The sequence below is a fragment of the Sander vitreus genome, chromosome 24, assembly GCF_031162955.1.
Source record: "Sander vitreus isolate 19-12246 chromosome 24, sanVit1, whole genome shotgun sequence".
NCBI lineage: Eukaryota > Metazoa > Chordata > Actinopteri > Perciformes > Percidae > Sander > Sander vitreus.
The window spans coordinates 7509117-7520921 of NC_135878.1; the positions used below are offsets into that span (position 1 = coordinate 7509117).

Sequence of the window (11805 nt, forward strand, 5' to 3'; positions counted from 1 at the left end):
AGTATTTATGTGTCTAAGTCTGCCTGTATGTGCAAACAGTGATGATTTATGGTTGTGTGACTGTATGCACACACAGTATGTGTATGTGCTCCATTTGTGCCCCACAAACTCATTCCAGCAGCTTCCATTTACAGTGGTTACCAGTTATACAAGTCTACACATCCTTTCAAATTTCCTAATTTTTATTGCCTCAAGGGCTAAAATGAAAACCCATTAAATGAGGCTTTTTTCACTTTCATTTGACTGTAGCAACCAGCAAACTCAAGGTTAAAACAAAGCTCTGCTCATTTCTGGCAGTGTTACAAATACTAAAACAGCTTGCTTGCATATTGTTCATTTTTTTCTTCTATTTTCACTTGATCCAATGTATTCCTGAGTTTATCCAATAGGTTTTAAAGGGTTTCATATGTCAGGATTTTCAAAACATGGAAATCGCCAAAGTTAGTCTGTACAATCGTAGCACATCTGGATTTAGGAACCCTTTGAACCACAGTTGAAAGAGTGTGTGGGGACTTGTGAAATTGGCATTACAGTTTACACTTATTCCGAGTAAGACAAAGTAATCTTTCATTATCTCCCCTCCAGAGCTCAACAGCTATCTGTACATGGACGCCAGCCTAAAGACAGAGCAGCAGCAAGCCCGTTTCGTGAGCCCCGTGGTGGCGGCAGACACCGGGCCCCTCTGCCTCCTCTTCTCCTACCAGCTGTGGGGGGAGGCCCAGGGCCACCTGAAGGTCCTGCTGCGGGACGGCCACAACGAGGAGACTGTCCTGTGGACACTGAAAGACGATCAGGGCCCCGTCTGGAGGGAGGGTCGCACCATCCTGCCTCGCTCCCCTAAAGACTTCCAGGTAGTAATAAACCAACATTCTTTAGGTTAAATAAAGAAGGTGACTAGAAAAGTCATAACAGCAATGCTATGAAAGCACCAGACTTCTGGCCAATATCAGCTATATTAAAGTATGTCTGCTTCATAATAGGCATCTGTTTCAAACCCTTTATTATATGTCTCCCCAGAAAGAGAAACATGTCTTTAATGTATTTATCAGGGTAGGTGAAAGGGAGAAGCATTCATCTCAGAGCATATGAAAACATCACTTTCAGTCTCTCTGTCACCTTAGGCCAGGTTTGACTTCAAAAGGAGCTTAAGTAAGCCATATTGTCTCTGTTGGCTGTGTGATTGTTTGGGGATCGCTGTGCATTTGTCAGAGACATCACAATCAGTTAATGTTCTCATAAAAAAGTAAGTTGAAGAATCTTGCAAAGAAGGGGAGGATGATTGCAAGTGTTGGGTGCAACTTTGAAATCAGGAGCACTGTATTAAGTTTTTATCTTCTTTCTCCTCCTCCTCCTCCTCCCGCTTGTCCCTGTTCTCAATTTGCCTCCCCCGGTCCCTGTTTCCTTCATCATGTCTTCGTCTTCCTCTTCTTTTTCAACTTTTAACTCCTCCTCTTCCTCCTCTGTTTTGGATGCCGTAGGTTGTGATGGAAGGTTTCTTTGTGCACGGCACTAGAGGACACATCTGGATAGACAACATCCACATGAGCTCTAGCACCCCTCTGAAAGAGTGTACACGTAAGTCACACACAAACACACACACACACACACACACACAGACACACACACACACACACACACACTCTTCGGGACCTCACATCCATGCATTTCTAAGGACAACTCTCTGACAGACAGACAGGGACAAACTATATGTTTTGCCAAAATCTTTTCCATCCAGAAGAATATGTGTGTGTGTGTATATATATATATATATATATATATATATATATATATATATATATATATATATATATATATGTATATATGTATGTGTGTGTGTGTATATATATATATATATATATATATATATATATATATATATATATATATACACACACATCCATTGGACCCACCAGCTTCCTCTCATCTTCTGTCAACTTTACCATCGCCTCATAATCTCGCCCTCCCATCAATCTGCCATTTCCATTCCACCTCCTCCACTTTCAGCCCGAAGGTCCTTGAACAGTGACACACATGAAGTGATAAACACCCTCGCCCCTTTCCAATCCTCCCTTCTCTCCGGCACCCTCCCATCCCAGTTTCAGATACACCCCACCGAATGCAGGGATGAAAGGAGGAAGGAGAGGGAGGGAGAGCATTTATTCCTCCATTAAAAAAAAAAGAAAAGAAAAAGAAGAATAGGAAAACTAGGCCATAAACGCCCCGTGGGCCCCGGCGATGCTAATCTATGTTTCATTAGATTTCACTTCTCTTTCTCTCCTCTCTCTCCATCTCTTTTACACTCACTCCTCTTTCGTATTTGTAAACAGAGCTTTTCCTGAGCCGTCAAAGGGAATTACTAGACAGGCTGTTTCCCAAGCAACTTTCTGGGTGCCTGGTGTGAGCCGAGCGCCAGCACGGCCTCCTTAATCTGGCCCGAGCAGGGGCTTTGGAGAGGGTCTTAAACAGATCAGAGACCGAGCCAGGGGTTCAGAGTGCTTTGGTGCTGGACCACAGTCCAAGTGTTATTGAGGGGAAAGTGTGCATGTGTGTGTGTGAAGTGTCCCTAGGTTGCGGCGTACACTCATGTTTTTGCATCAGTCATTTTTGTGTGTATGCGTGTGTCATGAGTCTTGAGAGAGTCTAAGCAGCACAGCAGCCTGGCAGGCAAAGATGACAGCCCAGCCCCCTCCTGCCTCCATGCTGCTGTGTTTCCTCCTTCCTGCCTTCCCTCCCCTCCTTCGCCACTCCCAGAGCATTCTGGGATGTTGCTTATCACCCAACGCAGTTGAGTTTTGCACAGTGCGTTGGCGTTCCCGCCAAAAGGCGCCAGTTCCCAAGTCAGTTTCCCTCTTTCTTTCTCTCCCACCCGCCCCGTGACACACACACAAACGCACACACTAAGACACACACACCAGTTCTTTGTGTTTGCATTCCAGGCAATCATAGTGAAGGTTCTGCTCTGTGCATTTGTAGTAAGCCAAAAAATTCTGCCCGCTCTAGTTTAACTGGACTAGGCAGATAAACAACTTGAGATGCGTAAACTTTGCGTACGCAGACAAACACACACACACACACACACACACACACACACACACACACACATGCACATAGCCTATACACTCTCTCAGCACAGTCCCACTTAGATTCCCAACTTACACAATGTGCTCTGTTTGAAATTGCATTCTGGCAAAGAAGCCGAGTAAATGCCATAACTCATATGAGTTATCTGAGGAATTAACCTAAATATCCTCAGGAGGACTTTGATAGTCTTGTGACATTTGTGTGACATTTGGCTGACTTTTCCCTTGTATTTAAAGTTATCTAACAGTTGTCTCTCTCTCTCTCTCTCTCTCTCTCTCTCTCTCTCTCTCTCTCTCTCTCTCTCTCTCTCTCTCTCTCTCTCTCTCTGTTCCTGTCTCCATGTCTGCCTGACTCTCTCTCTGTCCTCACAGAACCCATTGCAGCATTTTCTCCTGAAAATTCCGGTGAGTTTGACTTTGATATGATGTCACTTCCTCTCTGGTCTTGCTTCCTGCTCGTTGGTATGCACTAGCCTGGGGTTTTTTTGCTTGGTGGCACTAAGTAGCCCAAACCAGTCCTCACCGTCAACACAGAGGCTGAGTCTGCTAGAGCTATGTGATTCCAGATGAATAAATCTGCATTCATTATTAAAACCCCTTGCTAAAAAAAAATTATCAAATTTGCAAATACCAAATGAATTTTCCCAAACTCAAACTAAGTTGGAAGACAGATTATTTCAGTAATGCACTGTGCACTAGTTTTACCTTGTCAGTCTCTGGAAACAAAGGATTAGGCTCAAAACGGCAAACTCTGCGTGCATGACAAGCCAAATCAAGTGCACCTCATGGAGTCAGATATTTGAAAAGAGCTACATATTCTCAGTTCTACGCTGCCTGACACAGCCTGAAGGGTTTTAAATAACTGTCTGCCTCGTGAAAAATATTTAGGGCATCCTGGGGGACTCTATGAGATTGATGTTAGTGTTTTGGCATCTCATAATGTCTTCCAATAAGATAAGAGTGCAAATGTGATGTGTGTGCACTTCTTCGGCTTTTTTACTCTTCTGCCCTCACACACGCACACACACACACGCACACACACACACACACACACACACACACTCACTCACTCACACAGAGTCTCTAACCCTTGACAGACATGTACAAACACACACATTAATATCACCACACACATACACACCAGTGAACAAGCAATCAGATAGAGTGACTGAGCAGCGGCAAGCACGGGTGTCTCTCTCTCCTCTCCCTAACTCAGCTCTGTCTAATGAGTGTGTGCAGTGTGAAGTAGCAGCAGCATGCACCATTTCCCTCTGTAATTATGTGACACGGTCCAAAAATCAGGATGTATTCAGCTCAGCTTCACTTTCCCTAGTTCAATTTGACATTCTCTCGGTCTTACGACTCTCCACATTAAGTCTGTATGGTACATTTGGGTTTTAGTTTTTTTTTTTTCCAACGTCTTCAGGGGTTCGTTTTTGCATAGCAGTCTTGGATAGTCGGATAGAGGCTTCTTGGAAGGTGGTTAGTTGGTTCTTACCAAGAATTTAAGAAGGGGGTTCAAGCCAGGGGCAGCAGTGTAGAGGATCTGTGGAGATAGTCTCCAAGGAGACAGAGCTTGGCTTGAGGAGGAGAGGAATGGCCAGGACGCTAATGCATGAGAAAGAAGAAAATGAAAAACCAAGAACAGAGAACAGGATAAATTATGTACTCAAAACAAATCTGCCAACTCGAGCCAGCTAAATAACAAATCCCAATCCAATATCAGCTACGAGTGCTCTGGAACATTGGATTACCATGTGGTGTCCGACTGATTCTTGCATGGTTCTTTATCAGGGGGCTGTTTGTGACTTCCTGTGCCAGTGCGAAACAGGAAGAGGAAGCTACTTAATTCAATGTGTGTGGGTGCTTTTATAACTAATTATTTTGGCGTTCGTTTCACACCAAGTCATTCCATTGTAGCTTTGGAAAAAAAAACAATAATTGCATTGAATTTGACTGGATCAACCATTGGACTGATTTCAAACCAAATCTCTTGATGATCTTGGTGTGAAAACTTGTCCTCCAACTGCAACCCAAGCTACATGAGAGAAATGGATGCATTTTAATTTTTCCTCTTTTTTTTTTTTGGCCTTGGAGATTTATTTAATTTTTTGCAACTGGCATGCTTGTGCATGCTCATATGAGGTGCACGCCTGCTGTTCGTATGATGAAGACCAATAGGGATATAAAATAGAGAAACATTTTAAATGTAGAAAATAAACAAGTGCCACTCCTCTCTTTTCCCGCTGGCAATTATTCTGTATCTCTCCACCAGGGGGAGGCGTTCCTGTGCCTCCCTTGCCCATCCACTGGTATTACATTATGGCCGCCGGGGGCGCCCTCCTTCTTCTGGCCGTGGCCATCTTGGTCAGAGCCCTCTGTTGCTGCCGACAACACCTGGCCACCAAGAAGAGCCAGCTGTCAGTGGCCTATCACAGCTCCTCACAGTGCTTCCAGTATTCTAACTGGTCCTCCAGTATGGCCGCCCCAGGGGTAGAGCCAGTCCTGACAGTGAGGCTGGACAGCCGGGACCGACACCGTACCCTCTGCTGAAAAGAAGCACTTAGCTGCGTAGAGCAGGATGCCAACTTGTGATGTCCCTGGCAGTGTGTGTCGTGATGCCACAAGATTGACAGAACATCCACTCGACCAACCCCTCCCTCATTTAGTTTACAGTTGCAAGGGTGATGATGACATTGTCCTAAACTGCCAAGTGAAAATTTGCAAAGAAACACTGTGTGCTCTCTCTCTGTGTCTCTAATGGATGTAGCTTTCGGTTGCTGTTTTATTTGTTCCGTTAAGGAGTTTGCTGTTGACATTCTCACACTTTGCTGCTCCTGATGTGAGGACTGAAGTCTGAGTAAGTTATTTATCTGAACAGCTTGCTTCGGACCATTGAGTGCCGTCTGGCTCCTCATAACCCCAACGGTCCTCCTGGAATGACCCCAGCATGGACATGCACACAGACATGTGTGGGCTGGGACGAGAAGGGGGTTGAGCTGGTTCCGCTGCGAGAGCCAGCCAGAGCTGCCAAACCAGACTAAAACAAGACCCCAGAGACATGAGGAGCTCTGCAGTGCTGAGAGAGAGAGGGGGGGGGGGACTGTTAGGCTGAGAGGCATCCAACGTGCTAGCTGTGGAAATTAACTGGCAATCCCCAGAAAATAAAGCTCTTGGTATCTCTGTCATAACATGAGATAGCTGTGATATGAGTTCTACCAATAGTGAGGGGGTTGTAACGGAGGAGGGAAAAAAAATCCTTCCATTGTGCTTTTCAACAGAGCATGTGCACATTTAAAAACAAAAGAATGCAAATCCATCATACTTTAAGTCCTGCATCACAAATGGAGATAACCAGCTCGTTTGATTGAACGTCTTGTCTTCTCCTGATAAAGGCATCAGTCAGTGATGGATGCAGCCGTCTTTAGTGTTTAGTGTTTCATCTTGATTCTCTGCCGTAATAAAGCATGTTGTTCCCACTCCCATTTGTGCGTCATATCACCCGCTCCCGTTGTTCTCCATGTCTTTGAGCTGACCAGATGAAACTCATGCTGAGCCAAGCCTTGTTCTGTTTTCATTGGGAATATGTGCTTGTTGTTTTTAGGATTGTAAATAGACACAGCTGTCTGCCATCACCATTTCTGTCTTGATTTATACTCCTACAAATCCCACAATGCCGCTGGACCAGCTGGAAGACATAAGTGCAGTGTTTTGCTGTATACAGTATGTGCACCCTTGAGAGAGAATGAAGATCAGAGCAGAGCTCCAGCTATTGATTCTCTAGTGCCATTAGATGCCATAAATGACTAGTAACATAAAATAAGACACAGCTAATGCACTTCTTACTAATGTTTAACATATCTGGGATCTAAAAGAAGGTTTTATTGTGAAATTTCTTGAAACTCTGACCGAGCTAGACAAATTGGCACCAATTTCACTCTGATCAGTCGGTACAGAGGTGGTGAGGTTTGACACGCTCAGTTTAACGCTCTAGATTGAATGAAATTGAGATCTTCACTCTGTGGCTTAACAGGCGGGGCTTTCATGATTTGTCACACCAGCAAAAATCCGTCACATACTAGTGCACAGCTCAGCAGAATGCACCTCGATTTGTTGCCACAATTTAGAAGCTGCGCTTTTCTCTCCAGAGTGGGAAAGAAGTGTTTTTTGGCACACTCTCACTATGTGCTTTTAAATCATCTTGGGGGAGGAAGGATTGGACACCCTACTTGGGCCATCTCGACACCGTTACGCTCCAAGCCTCTAATAGTTGTAATTAGTAAATGGACATATTACATTTATTAAGACTGTGGTAAGCACTTTTCCCTCCTATCTACCGCACCTCCGCCGCCCAATGTGCTGCCAATTTCAGTTGCCCCAGAAACAGTATTGATAATGCCATTGGCCGTCAAAGACCTCCAGATCTAGACGTGTGCCTTGCCAAGCAGTTACTCCCACTCCTGCATGCTTGCCAAGAGCAGCAAGCGCAAACACACACTTACACATTGACACAAATGCACACACACACACACACACACACACACACAAAGAAAACTTATCTAAAGTATAAGTACACTTGTGCCATTTGGCTCAACTAAAGTGCTGCAGCCATTGCTAGTTTTACCACACTCATAATCAACTCAGACACTGACATACATAATCAGTTTTCAGTTCACACCACCTTTCAGAGAAAGACCGTCACAAGCACTACTTAAATGTTGACATTTGTTGCCACTATTCTTTTTTCTCGTTTTTTTTTCTTTCTTTTATCATCTTATACACCACTCTTAAACTTGACAGTAACAGTGTCGATGATTTTAAAGGTGATAATGATGGGTAATGTTAATTATTTAATGAACGTCTTATAACATCAGTATGCTATGTGATGACTGTGTTTGACAGGAATGTATCATAATGATCTTTCTCTATTAATAAAGTCATATTTTTCTATTATTCCAAGACGTTTATGTGTGTGTATGGATGCTAAAATGACTACATGGTCAGAATTGACACCAACTATCAATTTACAATGTCTAAAGGGTTATTTATCAGTAAATATTTTTGTGCTCCTGCAAACTCATGACCAGTGCCACCTGTTATTACTGATTATAAGCATTACAAAAGGTATTAAATTGGAGCCATGTGTAGAATTAGCTTGATGCTTAAAGATTGTGTTTCCTGTGCTTCTCTCTGACAGTTAAGAGACCGAATGAATTTGGAGATGGACGACTTTTCAGTGGCAGAGACCCACTAGGTGGAGGTAAGGCACAAAGAACTTACAACACCTTTTGATCATCAGAGCCAGAATTTTAAGGGGCTTTCACACCTGCCTCATTTAGTTCAGTTGAATCGCACTAGAGTTCGTTTTCCCCCTTGGTGCGGTTCATTTGGGCAGGTATGAATCCAGCAATCGCACTCGGATGCGCACCAAAAGCGGACCACGAACTCTGGATGAGAACATGATCCAACTTCGAACCAACCCAACTATGTGTACTCCGCAAGTGTGAGCTAAATGACTCTTGTAGTCAGGTGTGTTTTGCAATCTGCGATGCAGCAGCACATGCAAATTGTAGCAGCTTGCAAGGTTTCTCTAAGAAATAGACTCGTCGTTGTTTCTAAAGTTGGAGACAGACTCCGGCACAGCAGAGCAAAGTCTCGTGAGTAGAGCAGATGTAGTGACATCGCTCACGAAACAATGTCTGAAAAATTATTTAAATTAAATAAGCTGGTTTGACCATGGAGATGCAAGAAATATGCACTATTCCAGAACACAGGACATTCTTCCTGTATTTACTTTCTTGCTCCCACCCCAGACACATCTGACCAATAAGTGAACGTTCTTGTCTGGTTTGTAGTGATGCATTTTGGTTTGCTTGGGTTTTTTCTCTGTGTGAAGCGAAACTGATCCAAGGGGAAACCGCTCCAAGTTTACAAACTCATCAACCGATTCGGACCAGAGAACACAAACTACAGGTGTTAAAACGTTTACGTCACTTTTAGCGGTCGTGAAATTAACTTTTCTCGTCTACTTTTTCTTCCTCTTTCCCCTCCCGTCACAGTTTTACAGTTCCCTGAGTGGAACACAGCATCGCCGTCCTCTGAGCCTCCGGTGACCCGCGTCTCAGAGAAGGACAACTCGTGGCTGTACACCCTGGACCCCATCCTGGTCACCATCATCGTCATGAGCTCTCTGGGTGTCCTGCTTGGGGCGGTGTGCGCCGGCCTCCTCCTGTACTGTACCTGCTCCTACAGCGGCCTGTCGTCCCGCTCCTCCACCACCCTGGAGAACTACAACTTCGAACTGTACGACGGCCTCAAGCACAAGGTCAAGCTGAACCAACAGCGCTGCTGCACCGAGGCGTGAGGAGGGTTTCGAGGGAGGAAAACACAAAAGGAGACGGAACGAGAGATACGGCCATTTTGTGAAAAACCTCTCACTATTTTTCATTTACTCCAGTTCACTTTCAGTTTGCATCCTCAGTGGTGCAGATCCCTGGACACATGGACAACGAGAAAGCCAATTTTTTTTTTTCTTTTTTTTTTTTTTAGATCAAATGAGAACTCGTGTCCTGCACGGAAAAACGTGGCACAGTCCAGTGTTAGTTGTTTTTGTGGTGAAAGAACCAATGAGAGAATGACTGCAGTTACCCAGATGGATCGTTTCATTGCAGTGATGTTAGGCCTCAAAAAATATCTACACATATCAATTACAGATTCCTGCTCCACTAAAAGAGAAGTGTTTATAAATGCATCATATATTTGTAAGAGGTCTAGTTTTGACGCTGGATACTGTAAGCTACACGTACTGAGTCATAACACATTGTGTTGGAAAGGTGGTAGGTTAGGAATGTGCTTAGAAAGTGTCTTTTTTGATCACATGTGAACACAGTGGCCTAGAACTTAGCTCCTTAGTGTGGCCCGTTGGCTTTTTTTGTTCCGTCGTAGACTCTGCTACCTATCAGCCTCAGTTATCCTCTTAGTTCCTGACAGTCTGTGGTTATTTTTAGTCACAGACGTCCATCGAGTTTGTCTTTCTCGGTCATTCTCTTTCTGTTTAATGTTTTCGTTCTGGCCTATCCCCAGTCTGTGATGGCAGATAAGTTGGAAAAAAAGAGGCAAAGAACGGGTATGTGTGTGTAAAGGTGGGGGGAGGGAGGGCATTTTAACACATTCTTTTAATGACAGACTACTACAACTGCAACTAAATCTAACAATAACTCTCGAGTTATTGTTAGATTTAGTTGTCGGAGACTGTTGTTACTGGTTCCTGTCAATGATAAGGTCATGTTTACATTGTGGTTAATGGTGAAAGGTCCAGGAGCTTTGGTCGGTGCAACCTATGGATTGCTGGTAAGGACAGAGACTGAAAACCACTGAAGAAAGACAAACAAAGAGAGACTGAGAGGGACTATATGACTGACAGAGCACTCAAAACCCCTGCCTCTCTCTCTCTCTCACAGGGGCGATGTTCTCCCTGTGCTTTTCGCGAGGACAGAAAGCAAACGGGATCAAAAACAAATGCCAGAAACAGCTCGTCTCAATTGACTGTGGCCGGACACACAACAAAGCCTTAAAGCAAACTGTTTGCAGAAATGTTGAAAAAGGAACGTTGAGGCAACACGAGAGAGGAGGTATCCATCTCTCTCGTTTTACATGTGGACCTCAAAAGCCATGATTTAAAGGACCTACTATCCCCCCCCCACCTCATACATACACACAGATCACACCACCCCCGCCTCAAACTACTGGTTGATTGTGGCTGTTTTCTGTTACATTTTTTTTTATGTCTGCTCTCGCACAGCAAGGCAGGCATTCTTCGGGACTGTTTTGAACCAATCAGAAAGGGTCTTGTGTTGCACTCTCTGAATGGACTCATAAGCCATGAGAAGGAGAGGGTGAGAGAAGAAGTTTCCCTCCCACGCACATACAGTACACACATTACTTCACTTGTATATACACATGTATATACATAACATGAATACACACCCACTTTCACATGAAACTTTGGACACATACACCGAGAGGCACTCAGACCTAAAAATGAAGGGAACAATGGTTGCTGCTGAGAAGCCAGAGGTATATATTTAAGACCATGTCGTACACAAATGCCATGGATTCACTACACACACATGCACTCAACATATCATCCCGTCTACCATCACCATGTACACTCACACACACGCTGTCCCTCTCCTCTGAGGCCCATTTCTCTGGACCCCACTGACTCTTTTCAAAGTGCCTTGGAGCCTCGGGGATCCAGCTTGCCTTTGGAGCCGGTATCAGATACAGTAACTTGACACTGACAGTGACAGTCACAGTGCCCCCTTCTACCCGGGAGGACCAAACAAACGTTAAAAAAGGACAGAATCCCCCCTTTCGCACTGCTCGGACTGCTGTTGTTGTTGTTGTTTTAGAGGGGTCTTTGTACAGAAATGCTCTTTTTATGATTGTTATTATAATTATTGTTATGATTATTTAATAAAGGATTTATACCATACTGAGGAAAAAGCTGGCTAAGGTTTTCTTGCTGTGATACATTGTGTGAAAGAACAAAGGTTTGATTGATGCAACATTTGCGTAGCATTGTTGACTGTAGACACAACTAAGTTTCACCCACAAACTCCATCTGAGACTTCGAGCCAAACTCTCACTTTTAATTGCAAGAAGAATACACACGGGGACTCTCACACACACACACACACACACACACACACACACACAAACA

General features: G+C 44.1%; 1 protein-coding gene across 2 annotated transcripts in view; it reads left to right on the forward strand.

Annotated features, from left to right (window-relative positions):
• Positions 1–11577, forward strand: part of nrp2a (neuropilin 2a) — a 59532-nt gene extending 47955 nt beyond the window's left edge. The window contains exons 14-18 of one of the 2 annotated variants that reach the window (XM_078243443.1): positions 586–851; positions 1479–1575; positions 3453–3485; positions 8278–8340; positions 9140–11577. In XM_078243443.1, coding sequence (XP_078099569.1) covers positions 586–851; positions 1479–1575; positions 3453–3485; positions 8278–8340; positions 9140–9444 — 764 coding nt within the window. In that variant the 3' untranslated portion in view covers positions 9445–11577. Of the gene's footprint in view, positions 1–585; positions 852–1478; positions 1576–3452; positions 3486–5355; positions 8034–8277; positions 8341–9139 lie in introns of those variants that run through there. The other variant, XM_078243444.1, reaches the window with a different exon arrangement.
• Positions 11578–11805: the final 228 nt, after the last annotated feature.